We start from the raw sequence: 20,178 nt of genomic DNA, 5'->3' as shown, positions 1-20,178 counted from the left end.
TGGCCTTGGACACACTCTCCTCCTACCTGGAACTCAGCGTCCCCGCCAAGGGGCCTGAGCCCTGCACCCGCTTCACTGAGCTCACCCGTCTCGCAGGCCCAGCCCCGTGCCTGGTGCTGGGGGATCCTAGTCCCAGGGAGCTCAGGGAGGCCTGGCGGGGCTAGGGACTGGGAGGCAGTGGGATCCCTGCACTGGCCAGGCTGTGGATGGTCAAGGTGGGCACAGGCGGTGTTGACGGAGTGGGCAGGGGCTGGCTGGGGCCCGGGGCGGGGGCTGCTTGCAGGGAGGCTGATGAGCTAGGGCCTGTGCGGGCCTCTGGGGAAGGTGACCCACCGGAGCGCAGCCCCAGGCGGGCCTCGTCCCCCTTGCTGGGGCGGGTGGTGATGTGCAGCCCCTGGTGGTGGGTGTCGTGTCTGTATCCTAGAGAGCTCGGTGAGGTCTGTGCCCTGGCCGGGCCCGGCAGACACACCTGTACGCCGGGGCCCTCTGGCACCGGCTCCTCACCGCCACAGATTTTGAGTCTATAAATGGACTTGTGGCTGTTGAGCCTTTCTTGGGTCTTTCCACACGCAGCCCTGCGGGAGGGGAGCTTGCCACGGGCCTAAGCGGAGGGAAGAGCCGCCTCTCCAGGGCGCCAGGGCGGCGGGGCTGGAGGGGATGTGCCCAGAGAAGAGGGTTAGGCGCTCCAGGCAGGACCTGGCCTGGGGACTGGGCGGGAGGGGACTGGGCTGGAGGAGGGTCCATGTGCCCCTCTGGGTTGCTGTCCGTCGTGAGCCCTGCGCCCCACGTCCTGGTCCCCAGAGTCTCGGGACCCCCACTGTGGTCCCCCATCCAGTCCAAGGATCTGTCCCCACTCTCCTGTCTCTCCTCCCGGCCCTTAGCCGATGAGCCGGCCCCTCTCCGGCTCGCTGGGGGCCTGGCTGTGAGGGGTGCAGCTGCCTGGTCCCCCTTATCCTGAAGACCGGCTCCCTCGGTGGACCTGGGTGGGGGGTAGGCCCATGCATGTTGGGGTCTCACTGCGGAGACTCCCTAGATCCCAGCTGCAGCAGAGGGGAGTCTGGGAACGAGAGGAGGGGCCGCCCTGCCTGCTGTTCGTGAAGACCCCAGGGCTCTTGCTTTTAGAAATCATTTCCCTCCCAGGTGGGCCCAAGGGAAGCAGTAGAGGGTGTTGGAGACTGGGCAGGTGGGGGACACAGAGTGCCCCTCTCCACTTGGTCCCTTCTCTGGTGTTTGCGCTTTGTTTTAATCAAGACCACTTATGCTCGTAATAAAGTTTAGGTAATCAGAGGGAGGGGAACTACTATGGGCAGAGGGGACGGTCTTTACTGAAGCTTCAGTGAGAACTGCCCCCAGGGGTCCCCTTCTCTGTCCTGGCCCGAGGATTCCTGTCTGGGTCCTTTCCCCGGGCCAGGCCCCCGTGAGAGGAGGGTGGTGTGGCCCACCCCGGCTGGCCCTGGGCAGCCTCTCTCTGCACCTCCCTGGGTTGAGGCTCAGGATGCTGGGAGATGCTCTCCCGTGGTTGGGCTCTGGAGGGTGGCCCACCCATGGGCGAGGCGTGCAAAGGGCTTCGAGCAGCCAAGGCAGCTCCCCGGGCACTGGCTCCGAGGGCCCTGCTGCAGGGACTCCCGTGTGCACTGCCGGGCCCGCGTTATTCTGCCCAGAAAAGCCGGCAGGAGGGACCCTGAGTCCTGGAGCGGGCAGGGCCTTATAGACAGCGGGGCTGAGAGCTGGTGACCCAAGGGCTCTGGCCCTAGCTGAGTGGGTGTGGTCTCCTGACTCCTCCCCCGCCCCCCACTGTGTGCTCCGCCCTTCGGCCAGCAGGGTGTCCACGCCCCGCTCCTGTCCTGGGGAGGGCCGCTATCTACGCTCCCTCCTGGTGCTGAGTTCCTGGAGGGCAGGGGCCCTGACTCAGTCTCACAGGTGATGCTGGGGCTGGGGCCTGCCAGAGGACACAGGCTGGGAGCCCAGCTGCTCTCAGCAACACCTGGGTCCTGCGGACAAGCACAGGAACAGGGTCCTTGGGGCACGTGCTCCCTAAGCCCACTGAGCTTCCATCCCACCAGCCTCCACCCCACCCCATGCAGGGGCAGCCCCGTTGAGGCGGGCACATTTCAAGAGGGGGGTCGGGGGGCGAGGGGGGCAGGGGAGGGAGGGAGAGGGTGCTCCCAGGTGGTGACGCCCAGGAGGGTCCTGCTCTGGCCCCACCTTCTGGCCTGGGACCAGCCGTGTCCCCCGGGAATGGGTGTCCTATCTCAGTCCTGGGGTTGGGCCAGCCCCCAAGCATGGGCTGAGAGTAGAGACCAGCCCTCTGGTCCCCATGGACCCTTGACACAGAGGACCAGGCTTCCTGCAGCCCCTGGGTCCACCCAGGAGTCGGAGTACCCCGGATGAGGTCTGGCTTCTGCTCTGACCAATTGCATGACGAGAGTGACACAAGGGCTTGCAAGGTAATCCCTGCAGAGGGTGGATGGGCAGCGGGTTTGCAGGGGGCCCAGGGCCCTGACCGCTCCTGCTGCTGCCCTTATGCTGAGCCCGCGAAGCCCCCTGGAGCCCATGAAGCCCCCTTGCACCCCACGAAGCCCCCTGGCACCCCACGAAGCCCCCTGGAGCCCCGTGAAGCCCCCTTGTACCCCACGAAGACCCCTGGGACACTCGAAGCCCCCTGGAGCCCCTTGAAGCCCCCTGGAGCACGGGAAGCCCCCTTGCACCCCATGAATCCCCCTGGAGCCCTGCGAAGCCCCCTGGAGCCCACGAAGTCCCCCGGAGTCCGCAAAGCCCCCCAGAGCCCGCAAAGCCCCTGAGCCCACGAAGTCCTCTGGAGCCCACGAAGCCCCTTTGTACCCCGTGAAGCCCCCTGGAGCCCCGTGAAGCCCCCCGGAGCCCCGCAAATCTCTCCGGAGCCCCCACGAAGCCCCCTGGAGTCCCACAAAGTCCCCTGGAGCCCCGCGAAGCCCCTAGAGCCCCACAAAGCCCCTGGAGCCCTGCGAAGCCCTCTGATGCCCCGCGAAGCCCCCTGTAGCCCCCCAGAGCCCCACGAAGCCCTGTGGCACCCTGCACACGCACACGGTGGGCGCACTCTCCCCCTGAATTGAGTCAGCAGCAGGCCTGGGCCTGTGTCCGGAGGCCCGTGCGTCAGGCGGCCTGGGGCCCTGGCAGGCAGGCCTGGTCAGCAGCCCCCAGCCCCAGCCCTCGGGCGGCCCCTGGGTCCGTTGCCCAGCGCCTCTGCGGAAGGCACAGCCCAAGGTCACCATGACCGGCGAGGACTGAACCCCACAGCACTGCTCCGGCCGTGTCCCCGTGGGTGGGCGCCCGCCTGTCTCCCCTGCCGGTTCCGTCCTCCCTGCCGGCCCCCCGCCCCCACGAGGCCCACGGCTTCCCGGCTGCCCCCCCAGGCGCTCAGCCCCGGGCCGTAAACGCCTCCGGGGGCCCATGACTCCCGTGGTTATTTTTACATCTTCAGGCGCCTGTGTCCAGCTGCCTGCGTGCAGGCCGCCTGGCGTCCCTTGGGCCTCTTGAGCTCGTGTGTCTGCAACAGAAACCCCACCCGCCTTGCTGCCCCCTCTTCTGCCCAGGTACCCCCCTGCCCCCATCCAGAATCATCCTCTTCTTTCCTTTCCCTCAACCCTGCCTCTGCCCACAAGGGGTCCCGTGAGCTGGCCGGCCTCTGGCAGGGGGAAGGCCCTGCCCACTGTCACCGTGGTTACTGCAGAGCCTGGGCCCCTTTCCTCTGCCCAGCCTAGCCGGCAGCTCCCCTGTTGCACTGTGCCCATTCTCTGCACGCAGCCAGCCTGGGCCTGTTTGGTGACAGCTCTCAGGCCCCCGTGAGCTGGGATGAGGCCTCGGCCTGGCTCAGCAGGCCCACCCGGCTGGACCCCACCTGCATCTCAGATGGCTCTTCCCCACCTGCATGCTGGCCTCCAGGCTTCTGCATTAGCTGTTCCCTCTGGCACAATGCTGTTCCCTGCGTGCTGTCCCTCGGGAGTCTGTGTCCTGTCTGGGAGGCCCCGAAACAGCTGCTGGCGTCAGGTGCCCGCTACGGGCCCCTGAAGAGCACGTCCTCAGGGTTTGCTTTTTTGTCCAGCTTTTCCACATTCTGCCCATCTCCCCTCTTGGGTTTCGGCTGCACAGAAGCCAGGCCGTGTTCCCAGGTCCCTGGGCCACTCATGAGCAGAGTGAACCGGACTTAGTGCTGCGAGGGAGGCCGCCGGGGGGGACGGAAAAGGAGGTGGGGTGGGCTCCGAGGGGCCCCAGCAGGCATCTTTCAGCGGCCCTTTCGGTGAGCAGGGCCGCTGGGCCTTTGCCTTTTCTGCACCAGGAACCTGCCCCCTGCCCCTGGCCGGGCTCAGTGCAGGCGGGTGTAGGAGGCCAGGGTGGGCGCGCATGGTCCACAGGCAGACCCTCCCCAGTGTTTTGCGGTGATGGGACGGTGCCTGGCTCCCGGCCGAGGTCCCTGCTGGCTGGCCTGTGGCTGAGGGCCTCTGCGTGCCCAGCCGAGGCTGTTAGTGCCTCGACTCTGCGGAGCTCTCATTTGAAGGTAGAGGCTCTGTGAGCTGGGGAGAGGGGGTTATCTCTGGCTACAGGCGAGGGGCGGTCCCCACCGCGGTGCCCACGCACAGAGTGTGTGTGCACGTGTGCATGCGAGCGAGCAGGCGTGCGTGTGTGAGCACGCAGGCGCATGAGACCGAGTGTGTGTGTGTCTGTGTGTGGACCACCTCGTTTCGTCTTCCCACCCTGGTGGCGGCCCCTCTCTGCCTCCCTTTAGCACCGCCGCCCTGGCCCACTCCACCCCTGCCTGAGCCACCCCTTCCAGGCCGCCCTCCAGGCCCTGTGGGCAGCTTCAGCTCCCGCCCCCAGGGTCCTGGTGGCTCCAGGCCCGGTGGCCGCCTGGCTGAGGCTGGCTGCTGTGAGCGGGGTCCTCGGGCCCACGGGGCCTGGCATGGAGATGAAGTGGGCACCCCGGGTGCAGGGTGGGAAGGCTGGCGGCACTCCCTCACTGGTGACCGGGAGACCTCGCTCGCTGGCCTGGTGTGAGGGGTGCGGCACTGGGTGCTCGTGGCGGGGGGCGCCGGCCGGACTGGGCAGCCTGTGTGGGCCCCTGCATCCTCCACGCGTGTGTCCCGGGCCGTCAGGCCGCTGCTCCCTGGAGGCTCGGGCGCTCTTACCTGGGTGCAGAGCAGCTGAGACCCGCTTTGTCTCGGGTCCCAGACCTGAGAATTGCCGTTTCCCTGGCTCCTGTTCCTCAGCAGCTTCTCACTAAGCAACACTCTCTATAGGATGGGTTTTAAAGATAGGATCCCTTTATGGCTGGAGTGATGGGGGGGAGGCGGCGGGGCAGCTGCTGGGCCGGGGTCCCTCCCGGCCCCAAGCTTGCTGCCCTTCCCCTGGGCCGCATCCTGCCCCAGCTCGTGGGAGACCGCGGCGGGGTCCGGGGGTGACTCCTCCACCACCACCGTCACCAGGCTGTGGCTTCGGGCGGCTTCCACTGGGGAGAAGGTGGGGCTCGGCACACAGCCATGTCCGCCCCCCCGCCGTTTACGTTCATATTGAAAAAGCGTACGAGTGACCCGCCTGGTGTCTCAGCTTCCTGGGGCTGCGGTAACAAAGTGTCATAAACCCAGGGGCTCGAAACAAGAGAGATGTGCTCTCTCCCTGTCCTGGAGCCTGGAAGCCCACACTCAGGGTGTTGGCAGGGCCACGTGCTTCTGCGAAGGCGCCGGGGCGCGCTCTCCCACCTGCTCGGGCTCCTGGGCTCATGGGCACGTCGCTCCGTGACTTGTCTTCTCATGGCCTCTCCTCTGTGTGTCGATGTCTCCCCTCCCGTCTCCTACGAGGACTCTCATCTTTAGATTTGGGGCCCCCTTGGACAATCCATCAAGATCCTTAACCTGACTACATCTGCACAGACCCTTTCTCCAAACGAGGGCGTGTCTGCAGGTTCTGGGAGTCAGGACGTGGACACGTTTTTTTGAGGGCATCCCCATTTACCCCGCCGCAGACAGCTGAGGGCACAAGTCTATTCTCAAATCTCTGTAAGGAGCAGACTGTGAGCTGATTTTAGGCAGAGCCAGGATCCAGGGAGACTGGATAGGCCGGGGGAAAAGGGTCTCGGGGACGCATGTTGGCTCTGGCACACAGGTCCCCAAACCAGCCTTGCAAGGGCAGGCGACCTCCCCCGTGACAGCAGGGGGCATCAGGGAGCCGTGGGGCAACCCAGGGGCCCTTGTGGCCAGCCGGACTCCAGACCGAGAATCGGCAAATCCGGGGCCTGAGCCAAATCCGCCCCGTCTCTTGCTTCTGTGATGAAGTGTTGTCGGAGCACAGCCATACCCGTGCGTGTGGTCTCCGGCTGCTTTTGCAGTTAAGAAGCTGTGACAGGGACCTCCTGGGGGGCCGAGCAGCGAAGACTGCACACTCCCAGCGCAGGAGGGGCGGGTTCGATCCCTGATGGGGGAGCTAGCTCCCACAGGCCGCAGTGAAAGATCCTGAAGATCCTGCCTGCCACTGCGAAGATCAGAAACCCCAGGGCTGCAGCTAAGACCCGGCACAGCCAAATAAATAAATAACGAACAGAAAAAACTGTGACAGAGACTGCGTGGGCCACACAGCGGACTGTCGCAGCAGAAGAGGACCGCCTTCGCGAGCTCGCCTTCCAGGGTGGGGAGCGTGACGGGAGACGGGACAGCCAGCCGCACGGCGACACCAGCGGGAGAGGCAGGCCTTGCCAAGGGGGAGCAGCAGGAGGTGCTGGGCGTGTCTGGGGAGCAGCCTGGTGTGGGTGGCAGGGCTGTGCTCACGCCGGGCTCCCATCCGCGGCTGCGCCGGTGTCCACCCGCTTCTTTGCTGGGAGTCTCTCTGTGCTCACGGCCTCCCCAAGCTTTCTCCTCTTGAGCCTCTGGTGACACTTGGGGGGCATTTCCATAACAACATGTGCCCTTTATGCCTCTCGAGTAATTTATTTCTGGGCTGGGCCACGCGTTTCCAAGGAAGCTGTGTTCTGGAGAGAACATGCCCGAACCCTCGGGTGGCAGGTGGGTTTCCGTGGGCTCTGGGGTTCTGTGTATTCTCCTGAGAATGAAAACAGCCTTGCTTTATTTTTTTTTTCCCTCACATAAGCATTTCAAACGCTAGGGACAGGGTCACAGATAGGAAGCGGAGCCCCCATCCCAGGCCTTGGAGGTTTGTAAACAGGAGTTTGCCGGAGCCAGCCCGTCCCGCAGGCTGGTGTCCAGTCTGCCTGTGGCTGCGCCCCCACCTGACCGCAGCAGTGTGTGTCCAGGACACGCCGTCCGCCCTCTGTCTTCATGGGGCAGGGGTTGACGGCAGGCTCTCCGTCTGCTGGCCTAGCTGAGTGTGGAGTCAGGCTCTGGGGTCCGGGTGTCCCATGGGTCTGCAGGGAGGCGTTTCCAGTGTTGGGCAGGGCAGGGAAGTGCTCCAACCCGAGAGGTCCTCCAGTGCCTGCCCCCAGCCCTCTCCTGCCCTGACGAGAGGGCTCGTTCACTGAGCTCGGGGCCACCTCACACTCTAGCATCTAGGTGTTCACATCAGGTCCAGGACCCTCACCCTCAGCAGAAACCAGACTGTGGCCGGGTGGGGCGCGCCTGTGCTCAGGAGGGATGCAGGGGCCCTGGGCCGGGTGGGCGGGTCCCCGCCAGGGAGTGTCCTGAGCCCACTTCTGCCCGCGTGGCCCGTGGCCATGTGGGGTGGGGGTACCTTTTGCGCATGAGGGGCTGGAGGATCAGGGTGCCCGGAGCTTGCTGGGGGCAGGCCGTGCCTGGAGCCTCGGTCTCTGGGGTGTGGCGGGGGTGGTGCCGGGCACTCGGGGTGGTGGCCGCACTGACCCCCAGCCCTGCGCCCCCTGCAGACTGCCTGCTGATGCTGGCCTACAAGGACAAGTCGGAGCGTGCCAAGGGGCTTCGGGAGCGTAGCAGCCTGACGCTGGAGGACATCTGCGGGCTGGAGCCCGGCCTGCCCTACGAGGGCCTGGCCCACACACTGGCCATCGTCTGTCTGTCGCAGGCCGTCATGCTGGGCTTCGACAGCCGTGAGGCCATGTGCGCCTGGGACGCCCGGATCCGCTACGCGCTGGGTGAGGGTGAGTGCGCCCGGGGCCCACGGGGATGGCCTCTGCCTGCCCTCAGGGGTCCCAGGGGGTCTCACTGCTGGGCTGCAGAGGCCAGGTCACAACTCCCAGTGCCTGCTGAGTGCCCTCTGGTCGGCCGTGATTGGGACAATGGTAGGTTCATGGGGGAGATGCCTCTTGAGCTCCCGAACTTGGCCACATCCGTGTGACCTGGGGGCCTTTAGCCCTATCGGGTGACTGCCTGACCCCAGAGCCCCGGGGAGGAGGAGCCAGCCCCCCTGAGCCCCACAAGGGGGGTGCAGGGTACAGCATGGGGTGCTCTCGGGAGAAGGGCAAGACCCAGCACCCCCCCCCAGCTGCCCACCGGGCTGGTCGAGCAGAGGCAGGCCGGCCCCCAGCTGAGTCATCAGAACCCACGGCTGGCATCTTCTATCGAAGTGCAGCTAGCTCGCAGGGCTGCGTCTGCTCCGGGCAGGCGGCGGGGTGGCTCGGCTGTGCGCGTGTGCGTGTGTGCACGTGTGTGTGCTTTCAGGTCCTCGTGCAGCACAGGCTACTGCAAGACCCCGAGCGTAGCTCCCTGTGCGCGTCCAGTAGGACCATGTTGCTTGCCTAACGTACACATAGCGGTGTGTACGGTTTAATCCCAAAGCCCCGCGTTATCTCAAAAGCCACGATGTTTTAACACACTATTAAACAGTTAAAAATGAAAGCTCGAGGCCCATGATGAACAGAAATGTCAAAATCTTAAAGCGAAGCTGGTCTGTGAGCTGTCTTTAAACCTTCCCGTCCACATCTGCCCCAATGCCACAGCCAGCCTGGGCTTTGTTCAAGCTGTTTCACTCACCATGGACTTTTTGCACTGACTTTTTTGTTGTTTAAATCATCGTTAAAATATCACTGATCTTGGCCCCTGTTTTGCACCCTGAGTAAGGGGCCTCGCTCACCTCAGCCCAGCCCAGCTAGCGGTCAGGGGCTTGTCCCGCCTCCGGGAGCCCCTGGACCAGGCATCTAGGGTGGGGGATGTGTGTGGACGGCCCAGTGAGGGGGGCGCAGGGGCAGGAGGGAAGAGCCTTTTCCAGAAAGTTCTCCCGTTGGGGTTCCCGCCAGTTCAGCCTGGCTCAGCGCGTGACTCCTCTTCTGTGAGGGTTGGGGGTGGGGGAGTGGGCAGGGGCCTGGTGCAGAGGCAGCTGCTGCCCTGTCCTGGCACCTTAAATAGAAATCACCAGGACGCGGGGATGGGTTGTGGACCCCGGCCCCCTGGGGCCAGGCTGTGAGGGTCGTCGCCCAGGGCCTGCTGCCCACCACGGGGGCTCGGGTGGGCTCAGGGAGGGAGGAGGAGGCAGGGCTGGGGCTGGCCCCTCGGCTTCGGGGTGGACACGAGTCTGGTGGGCACAGGCCGGGAGGCCGCCCTCCGCTTCTAGGCCTGGATGTTCTGGGATGCACCCCTCTTCCAAGGTCCTTCCGAGGCTGGGGCGGGGCTTGTGAGGCGAGAAGAGCTCACCACCGCCCTCCTGAGGGGCTTCAGGGGCAAAGGGCTGAGCGGAGGCAGAGAGGAGGTCTCGGGGAGCTAACTGTCATGCTCAGCGCCAGGGAGACCCTCTCACTGGAGCGGGGAGGGCCTGGGGTTTCCTGCGTGTCCCTGCAGCCGGGCTGGGACTCTCCAGAAGGGGCTGGAAGCTGGGCCTCCTAGGCCTCCATGTTCCCATCTTTGGAATGGGGCCACAGCAGCTGCACTGGGTGCAGCTGGTTTCTCAGAGGAGGCACCCGAGGCCTCGGACTTGCCAGCCGGGGCCTGTGTGCTTCTCCCGGAGCTCACTGGGGTTGGGCCAGCCTTGTTAGGGTGGGAGGTGGGGGCACTCAGGGCGGGCCCCCTTGGGACGGGACAGGGCGGGGCTCTGGCGCCGGGTGGCCCTGCCCTCGGGAGCTGACACCTGGGCTCCCGCTTCCTGGCTGCCGTCTGCTCCCAGCAACACTCTGTCGCCCCCGCCCTGCCCCAGTGCACAGGTTCCCCGTGATCGTGGCTCCGGGCACCAAGCTGGAGAGCGGCCCTGCCACCCTGCACCTCTGCAACGACATCCTCGTGGTGGCCAGGGACGTCCCCCCAGCCGTGGCGGGGCAGTGGAAGCTGTCGGACCTCCGGCGCTATGGGGCCGTGCCCAACGGGTTCATCTTTGAAGGCGGGACCAGGTGTGGATTCTGTAAGTACGTGGGCCTCGGGCTTGCTGGCCGGGCCGTGGCCCCAGAGCCGGGCATCCCGCTTGCCCTGGCCTCTCTTGGGCCCACAGCTGCCTGCGGTCTCAAAGAGGCCGGCGCTTAGCCCCCAGCCCCGGCCGGAGGCAGGGGCTTGGGGCTGTGAGCGTGCACCCTCCCACACGAAGTCAGTGCAGAGCCACCCGGGGGGCGGTTCAGGGCCCGGTCACAGGGCTTCAGAGCTGCTCAGCTGGGGAAAAAAGGGAACAGATATGTCCACTGAGTCTATGCTTAGTGGACACTTCGGCTCCCTGGGCCCTGAGCCCCCCACCCAGGCCGACGTCAGCAAGGAGGGCTGAATGCGGGGGCCCAGCAGTGAGCGGGGTGGTGCCCAGGGCTGAGGTGGTGTCCGAGGCCAGGTGAACGCTGCAGGGAGCTAGCCTCCAGCTGGGAGAGGCTCGGTGGGGGGAGTGCACAGGCCCTCGGGTGGAGAGTTCGGGGTGCAGGGTGGTGGTGGGGGGTATGTTCCAGTGCCCCAGCCCGCTGTTCTCCCAGTGAAGGGGGCCGCTGTGGGCCTGCACTTGCTGCTGGGGGCGGGGACAGTCCCTCCCTTCCTCTGTCTGGAGGGCCCGAGCCTGTCTGCAGCCCCAGGCTGCTTTCCGGCTGAGTGCCTGCTGCTGGACCGACTCGATGAGACGAAGGTGCTGGGCTGGAGGGTGTTGCCTGGGCGGGGGCTGTGCATCCCAAATCTGGTCAGCCCGAGACCCCAGACGCAGGTGGGGGGTCACGGATCCCTCCCTCGTGTGAAGGGTGATCGGGGCTCCGAGCTGGAGGCTACCTCCCCACCCTCTTAGAGGAACACAGATCGCTCCCCCACCCACAGCCCCTGGAGAGGACAGAGGCAGCCAGGGGCGCCCACAGGGCCCAGCGCATCCCGCCCCCCTGCGCTCCGGAGCTTGATCGCGCCTGGATTTCTCTGGGCACAGGGAACGCACTTGAGGACATGGTCATACTGGAGGCTGGGTCTGAGGCCCTCATTCTGCAAGGGGCGGGGGTGGTGCGAGGCGGGACAGGTCCTCGGGCCCTGGCTTTGACGGGACGAGACGCAAACTGCTGAGGAGCTGGGCAGACAGGTGAACAAGCAGGTTGGGGCTGCAGCTGAGACATCAGGCCGACTGCAGCCCCTGGATTTCGTGCTGATGGCTCGTCCTGGGCGCCAGGGAGGTTAGAAGCTCTGAGATGCTGCAGAGAAGGGCGGGCAGGGGTGACGTAGTGGAGGTGCAGGCGGGCTGGGAGAGCGGGTGCTTTGGCCCCGGAGCTGGCAGGGGTGCCACAGCCGGAGTTTGCAAGAGGCTCGGCCCGTGCGTTTTCCTGCCTGGGGGGTTTCGAGCAGGAAGGAGAGGTGAGCGCAGGTGTTGGCCCGTCTGCTTGGGGCTGGCGGGGAAGGCCTGCCTGGGAGGCCGTCCAGAGTCCTCTCCGCTGGACCTTAGAGGTATGAGCAGCGGGCAGGTGGGGGGCCCCTCCCTTGCATGGACAGTGGGGGGCAGCAGGCTGCAGCGTGCTTGGTATGTGTGGCCGCCCTTCCCTCCTGAGAACAGAGGGGCCCTGGAGCTGCTGGGGCCCTGGCGGGACAGAGACCAGCATCCTGGATGGACAGGTGGGACTCCTGGGGCCGAGACTCAGGCAGGGTGGCCTGTGGCTGCCGTGAGGACTGGGACGCAGGCCCCGGCTGGCGCTGGTGTGTGCCCTAGAGCGGGGGTGGCTGGGAGGACCGGTTCCTTGGAGACTGTTTTATTTGCCCGGACGTAATGTAATAGAGTCCGCTGGATGTTTTCCCCCAGAGACCTCAGAGTTTAAAATTCCAGCTCTTGGTGTGGGTGGGCTCCTTCTCTGACCGTCGATGATTCCAGGCATCAGAAGTCGAAGGGCTTCCTGGGAGGGCAGAAGCTGCAACTCAAGCTGCTGAGTCCTGTCCCGGACAGGCAGGCCAACAGCATGAACTGTGGCCGGCCGTGCTGGGGCTTCTGTGCAAGGCCCGAGTTTGGGCCTTGGGCTCTGGGTGGGCCCGGCGGGTCTGCCTGGACCCGAGGGCTCCAGGGCGGGTTCTCCCTCTCACAGAAAGTCCCTCTTGGGGGTCCTCCTCTCCCCTGCAGACTGTCTGGAGGCCCCTGGCCAGCACCGGCCGGTCAGCCTTTCCCGACACCCTGCCACCCGGCGGGTCCCACGGGGCGCCATTCTCCTCCAGGCCCTGGCAGGGGCCGTGGCTCTGCCAGTTTGTAGATGGTCACCAGCTCGGGTGACGCAGGGCGGGGTGAGCAGGGACCATGCAGCCCTGTGTGTGTGGTCAGAGCCAGCAGGCCACTCAGGACGCGGGCCTCCTAGGCGGAGGGTGGCTGGTTCAGCCCAGGGGCCACGCAGCGAATGAGCGCATCCCTGCCTGAGAACGGCAGCCTGCCCCTTCACCGTTCTGCCCAAATCGAGGTCGGGCTGGGGCTGGGCGGGTCCTCCCCGCCTCTTCCAGTCCCCAGGGGTCCCAGGTGTTCCCAGGCTTGTGGCCACATCCCTGCTGTCTGTTCTGGCTTCACGAGGTCCCACTTCACGTGGGACACAGGTCAGTGGAGTCAAGGCCCCTTGATACTCAGGAGGGTCTGAGAGCCTTCACTTGGGCCCACCTGCAGAGAGCCTTTTCCAGATAAGGGCCCAGTCGCAGGCTCCAGGGTGTGAGCCTGTCTTCTGGGGCCGCCATCCAGCCCATGACAAGGTCATCCCAACTCTGAAGGTGTCAGAATTCAGATCTCAGGGAGTCTGTGGGCCCCGAGTTGGAGTGGGGGTTAGAGTCACCAGAAGGCTCTGGAAGGTTCTGGATGAAGGAATTAACATCTCCTGCCCAGGGCAGGCCCCAGCCTGGCCCCTGGGCCCTAGAGCCACACCCCCAGACCGCTCCAGAGAGCAGCAACAGGACACTGGCCCCTTCACCCACACTGAGACACCAGCGACTGGCTGCCGCGAGAGGGCCCTGGGGAGTGTGGGGGCAGGGTCAGCACCCTCTGGGTGTCGGGGAGGGGCTAGGGGAGGGGGCTCCGTGTGGCTCTGGGCACTCTATGGGTGGACATGTGCTCTCTGTGGCCTCCACATGGACGGCCAAGATCTCTGTCTCTGGGGTGGTCGCAGCGGCGTGTATAGGGCCCCCGGGCAGGGGCACGGCACGCAATTGGGGGTGGCGCAGAGATTTGGGGCATCCTTCGCCCAGGACAGGCTCAGCCGCAGGGAGAGTGGTGGACCTGGGGCAGGGGGCGGGTGTCGTGCCGCAGCCGGGAAGGCTTTGGGGAGGTCTGGGGAGGCATTTGCACAGGGCCTAAGGGGGAATGGAAGCTTCTAGGACAGGGGCCAGGGGAAGTCCCCGTCTCTCATGTCGGCAGGTCCTGTCAAGGACACTTCTAAGGTGTTCGCCCATGAGCCGGCTGCGGCCCCAAGGGTCAGGGTCCTTGACTGTGGAGGGACTCCACGGGTGGTGGACGGCGGAGTCCAAGGCTGGTGCCCACTGCGGCTCTGCCTCTCCTCCTCCCCAGCTCCTGGGGTCCAGCCCATCTCGTCAGCCCCTTGGGGAGCAGCGAGCATTGTAAGTCATTTTCACAAAGTGAGTGTTCAGTTCAGTTCAGTTCAGTCGTTCAGTCGTGTCCAACTTTTTGCGACCCCATGAACCGCAGCACGCCAGGCTTCCCTGTCCATCTTCAACCCCTGGAGCTTACTCAAACTCATGTCCATTGAGGTGGTGAAGCCATCCAACCATCTCATCCTCTATCATCCCCTTCTCCTCCCACCCTCAATCCTTCCCAGCATCAGGGCCTTTTCTAATGAGTCAGTTCTCTGCATCAGGTGGCCAAAGTATTGGAGTTTCAGCTTCAGCATCAGTCCTTCCAGTGAATATTCAGGACTGATCTCCTTTAGGATGGACTGGTTGGATCTCCTTGCAGTTCAAGGGACTCTCAAGAGTTTTCTCCAAAACCACAGCTCAAAAGCATCAATTCTTTGTGGGTATATAAGTGAGTATAGTGAATATATATATGTAACTGAGTATAGTGAAGCTCCAATACTTTGGCCACCTGATGTGAAGAGCCAGCTCATTGGAAAAGACCCTGATGCTGGGAAAGATTGAAGGCAGGAGGAGAAGGGGACGACAGAGGATGAGATGGTTGGATGGCATCACCGACTCAATGGACATAAGTTTGGGTAAGGATGAAATGGTTGGATGGCATCTCTGACTCGATGGACATGAGTCTGAGCAAACTCCGGGAGATAGTGGAGGACAGTTTCATGGGGTCACAAACAACTGGGCGTGACTTAGCCACTGAACTACAAGAACAAACAATTGAGCAAAGGGTGATGCTCCAGAGCAGGAGAGACCACCGTGCTCACATGTCCAGCACTGAGAAGCCCTCGCCCGCCTCTTGTGGGCATTGTGGTCCAGATGCTGGTCTTGCTGGAGCTGCTAGAGCTGCTGGAGCCGTGGTCTCCAGCCCGGGAGTCTGGAGGAGGGGGGAATGTATTCAGGGGATTCTCCGTGTGCCGCCCTGGATGCAGGGTTGGAGTGGAGAGCCCATGCTGCGCCGGGAAGACTCAGGCTATGTGAGAAGACAAGGATGTTCAGAGTCCTCAGGGGTGCAGGGGAGCCTGGAAGGGCCACAGGCTGGGGAGGCTGGGGAGGCCCTTGCAGGCTGAGCTTGAGTGGGGCCTCTGCAGGTTGAATAGGAGTTCAACTCCTATTCAGTACCTGGCTGCTGAAGGTAGGGTATAGTGGAGGGAAGAGAAAAGGGGTTCCAGACAGACATTAGCATGGCTGGTGGCAGGAACAGTGTGTGTGGGGACCTGGTAGAGTGGCCGAGGTGAGGTCAAAGGCGGAAGCCGTGTCCCGGTTCCGGGAGGCCCTGGAGGCTGGACCAGAGCTGGGCTATGTTCCCAGGGTAGCAGGGAGCCCTGGAAGGTGCTGGAGCAGGATGGTGCCACCAGCAGGCCTGTCGAGGGTGGTGGCTTTGGCCCCAGAGTGCGGGGGTTGGGGGGATGGAGATGGGGCATGAGGAGGCTGGGGGCGGGGCCTGCAGGTTCAGGAGCGTTAGGAAGGGGGATGGGAGGAGGGCCAGCTGGGGTGGGTGGTGTGGGCTGAGCTCCAGGGCTCGGCCCTTGGTGGGGAAGGCCCCCAGGCAGGGTTCAGAGCCCGTCTAGAGCCAGATCAGGTTTACCCCTGGAGGTGGAGTCTTCCTTGGGTCTAGAGCCCCTGTCACACTTTGGACAGACTTGCGGTCGATTTCAGCCCTCTGCCCAGAGGTCTGTGCTCTCCCGGCCAGAGGCGGGGCGGGATCTGTCACCTTTCTGCAGCCCACGATGGCATGTGCAGGCGGGGACGGTTCTGGAGCCTCTGCGTGTCCAGGGAGGCCGAGGTCACTCTGGGTCAGGGAGAGAGGGCCTAAGGGTGGTAGTCAGCCTGTGAGGCCCCTGCAGGACACCCTATTTAGTGGGCAGGGGGGGGCCAGATCCACACACCAACCCTCAGCGGTGTGTGCACATGCCCATTTACAGATGGGGACACTGAGGCACGGAGCTGCCCAAGACTTGCCCTAGTCTGTCTGTCTGAGCGAGGTGGCCCCCCTCGGTGCCCAGCCCAGCACCTCTTGGCACCAGGACTGAGTGGGGCGGGGCCCCTTCTGGCTCTCAGCGGCCTCCGGGACTCCTTCTTGGGGCATTTGGCTTCAGTCTGTCTCCTCCCAGGCCAAAAAGCGGGCCCATTGTGTCCTCGGGGATGGGCAGGGGGGCCTCGCGGGACCATCTAGACATGATCTTCACTTGGGAGAAAGGTGGTGCGTGGGCAGGAAGTGCGGCTTGCCCGAGGCTCCCAGGGACAAGCCTGACTCATCTCAGCCTCTCCGAGCCTCAGGCCCTCATCTGCGCCGCCCCGGCTTCCTGTGCCCCTGCCTGAGAGGCGTGTGCCATGTGGTGACCTGGACCCCAGCTTCGCAGCCTCTTGTGGGCTGGAACTGGTCGCGCCAGTGGCTCTCTGGCCGAGGAGTGTCTGCTGCCGGTGCAGCCAGGCGCCTGGGCAGTGGGTGACAGCATCCTCTAGAGGGGACCCCAAGTCTCACTCTCCCAGGGAGAGACTCTTCTGCTGGCCAGACTGCCCTGCAGGGACTGGGCGGGTGGCACCAGCCCCCACTCCCGTGATGGCTCCGGGCTGGCAGGCGTGCTTGGCAGAATTCTCCCAGTGGTGGGCACTCTGAGCAGTGTCCTTCCTACCTGGGCCTCCGAGTCTCACCATGGCAGGCCCCAGGGGGTGGCAGGCACCGTGCGGTGAGTGGGGCCTGGGTTTGGGTCTCCACCCGCTGTTTCCCAGCCAGCACCTCAGCTCCCTGTCTCAAAGCAGGGCTAGGGACACCAGCTGACCCAGTCCGCTGCCCTCTTGCTCCGCTGGGGGGCAGGGTGGAGGTGGGGAGGGGCAGGCCTTCTCCGTGGCCGAGTCATTCAGGACACCGTTTCAGAGCAGGACCCTCAGCCAGCACTTGGGGAGATGCAGAGGAAAGCTAGGCCCTAGGCTTGCCCTGAGGGGCCCCTCGCCTGGGCAGGTGTCCAGCGCATCCCTGTGGGGCGGTGGGGGGGGGGCACTGGAGGGAGGTGGGTCACCAGCAAGTGGTCTTGGCTGGAGCAGGGTGTCAGTGGGTGACTGGGAGCTGGAGGCCAGCATCCAGCCAGGGACAGAGTCCAGGGTCAAGGCTGACGCCCCTGCTGTCTGCTCAGGGTGGGGTTGGGCGCCCCCCTTCCCATGTGCAGGGGGCATTGTCAGGGTGATTACGATGAGCTCCTGGTGTTTAGCGGGAGCTGCTCCAAGGACGTGAGGGGCCTGGACCTCGTGGCTGCATCCTGCTGGGTGGTGGCAGGGTGGGGGTGGGCGGGTGGCTCGCTGGAGGGTGGGACAGAGCCGACTCTCCCGAGCGCTGGTTTGGTACCTGCCCTTGGTTTTGGTTCCCCGTGGCTAAGCCCACATGATGCTCACTGCTCTGTTTAAGCCACTTTTGTAGCCCACATGATGCTCACTGCTCTGTTTAAGCCACTTTTGTAGCCCACATGATGCTCACTGCTCTGTTTAAGCCACTTTTGTAGCCCACATGATGCTCACTGCTCTGTTTAAGCCACTTTTGTAGCCCACATGATGCTCACTGCTCTGTTTAAGCCACTTTTGTAGCCCACATGGTGCTCACTGCTCTGTTTAAGCCACTTTTGTAGCCCACATGGTGCTCACTGCTCTGTTTAAGCCACTTTTGTAGCCCACATGGTGCTCACTGCTCTGTTTAAGCCACTTTTGTAGCCCACATGGTGCTCACTGCTCTGTTTAAGCCACTTTTGTAGCCCACATGGTGCTCACTGCTCTGTTTAAGCCACTTTTGTAGCCCACATGGTGCTCACTGCTCTGTTTAAGCCACTTTTGTAGCCCACATGATGCTCACTGCTCTGTTTAAGCCACTTTGTAGCCCACATGGTGCTCACTGCTCTGTTTAAGCCACTTTTGTAGCTCACATGATGCTCACTGCTCTGTTTAAGCCACTTTTGTAGCCCACATGGTGCTCACTGCTCTGTTTAAGCCACTTTTGTAGCCCACATGATGCTCACTGCTCTGTTTAAGCCACTTTTGTAGCCCACATGATGCTCACTGCTCTGTTTAAGCCACTTTTGTAGCCCACATGGTGCTCACTGCTCTGTTTAAGCCACTTTTGTAGCCCACATGATGCTCACTGCTCTGTTTAAGCCACTTTTGTAGCCCACATGGTGCTCACTGCTCTGTTTAAGCCACTTTTGTAGCCCACATGGTGCTCACTGCTCTGTTTAAGCCACTTTTGTAGCCCACATGGTGCTCACTGCTCTGTTTAAGCCACTTTGTAGCCCACATGGTGCTCACTGCTCTGTTTAAGCCACTTTTGTAGCCCACATGATGCTCACTGCTCTGTTTAAGCCACTTTTGTAGCCCACATGGTGCTCACTGCTGTTTAAGCCACTTTTGTAGCCCACATGGTGCTCACTGCTGTTTAAGCCACTTTTGTAGCCCACATGATGCTCACTGCTGTTTAAGCCACTTTTGTAGCCCACATGGTGCTCACTGCTCTGTTTAAGCCACTTTTGTAGCCCACATGGTGCTCACTGCTGTTTAAGCCACTTTTGTAGCCCACATGATGCTCACTGCTCTGTTTAAGCCACTTTTGTAGCCCACATGATGCTCACTGCTCTGTTTAAGCCACTTTTGTAGCCCACATGGTGCTCACTGCTCTGTTTAAGCCACTTTTGTAGCTCACATGATGCTCACTGCTCTGTTTAAGCCACTTTTGTAGCTCACATGGTGCTCACTGCTCTGTTTAAGCCACTTTTGTAGCCCACATGGTGCTCACTGCTCTGTTTAAGCCACTTTTGTAGCTCAGCGGCAGTGAGCAGGTTTGTCCACACGGTTGCGCTCCCATCGCCACCGCCGTCCCCAGAACCTCTTCATCGTCCTGAACTCTCCCCATCAAACACCAGCTCCGTGCTCCCCTCCCCGCCCAGCCCCCACCCCTCATTCTGCTTTCTGCCTCTGATTTTGACAACTCTGGGGACCTCATCTGAGTGGAATCACTCAGGGTCTGTCCTTTTGTGACTGGCCTGTCTCACTTGGCTCAGCATCCTCTCGGCTCATCCGCGTTCAGCAGGTGTTAGACTTTCCTTCCCTTTTCAGGCTGAATCAGATTCCGCTGTATGGATGGACCACGTTGTGTTCATCCATCCATCTGTCGATGGACACTTGGACTGCGTCCACATTTAGCTATTGTGAATGATGTCACAGGCAAATATCTCTTGGAGACCTTACTTTTAATTCTTTTGGGTGCGTGCCCAGAAATACACTTGCTGGGTCAGATGGTGGTTCTCGGTTGAACGATCTGCGGAACTGCCACGCTGCTTTCCACACGACTGTCCGACGTTGCGTTCCTACCAACAGTGTGCGAGGGTCCCAGTTTCTCCAGACCCTCGCCAGCACTTGCTTTCTGTTTTGTTTCTGCGTGTTGTTTAAATAGCACCCCTGTTATTTAAATACGTTTAAATACCCACTACTCCTGTACTCTTGCCTGGAAAATCCCATGGACGGAGGCTGCAGTCCATGGGGTCGCTGAGGTCGGACACGACTGAGCGACTTCACTTTCACTTTTCACTTTCATGCACTGGAGAAAGAAATGGCACCCCACTCCAGTGTTCTTGCCTGGAGAATCCCAGGGACGGGGGAGCCTCGTAGGCTGCCGTCTATGGGGTCGCACAGAGTCGGACACGACTGAAGCGACTTAGCAGCAGCAGCAGCAGCAGCAGTGGGTATGAAATGATCAGGTGAGATTTAAACTTCATTTCACATGAACTTATTTCATCACACTTCGCTTCTTTTTCCCAAAATAGAGGCAGAGACAGATGAAACTTTAGTCAGTAGACGCTTCACTCTATTAGGAAACTGCAAAATAACATCCCAAGGCTCAGTTAGCTCTGCCAGCTTTCTGACTGATAGCCAGTGCTGTGTGGACGGAGCTTTCTAGAAACTTCTCAGCAGGAAAGTCCTTCAGAGTGTCTGTCCCTGACTGGCCTTTGCTGTGTGGTCTTTGCCAGCAGAGAGTAGAATTCTCTGAGGAGCTGGGGGTACCGAGATCCAGGGACAAAGGTCTGGACACTGGAGATTAAAGAGACGGATCAGCCTGGATCTAACCGGGCTCATCAGACGTTTGAAGGAAGGCTTTTCTTTCTCACGGCTAGTGAATCTTCCAGTTGAACATGATGCTTCTCCCCTGGAGATATTCTTCCCCGGGAGCACTGGCATTTATGACGGGAGTGAGGTTTGCTGCACCCCTGGGACCCACAGCGTC

At 62.6% G+C, this 20,178-nt stretch overlaps 1 protein-coding gene across 1 annotated transcript in view; it reads left to right on the top strand.

The window, feature by feature from the left end:
* The window catches only part of DOK7 (docking protein 7), a 35,022-nt gene that overhangs the window by 1,077 nt on the left and 13,767 nt on the right, over window positions 1–20,178 (top strand). The window contains exons 3-4 of the mRNA XM_027971272.3: window positions 7,862–8,092; window positions 10,078–10,278. Coding sequence (XP_027827073.2) covers window positions 7,862–8,092; window positions 10,078–10,278 — 432 coding nt within the window. The remainder of the gene's footprint in view (window positions 1–7,861; window positions 8,093–10,077; window positions 10,279–20,178) is intronic.

The sequence above is a fragment of the Ovis aries genome, chromosome 6 (genome assembly GCF_016772045.2).
Source record: "Ovis aries strain OAR_USU_Benz2616 breed Rambouillet chromosome 6, ARS-UI_Ramb_v3.0, whole genome shotgun sequence".
Lineage (NCBI taxonomy): Eukaryota > Metazoa > Chordata > Mammalia > Artiodactyla > Bovidae > Ovis > Ovis aries.
The sequence above is the reverse complement of the archived record's forward strand: the minus strand, read 5'-3'. Positions and strand labels throughout refer to the sequence as shown.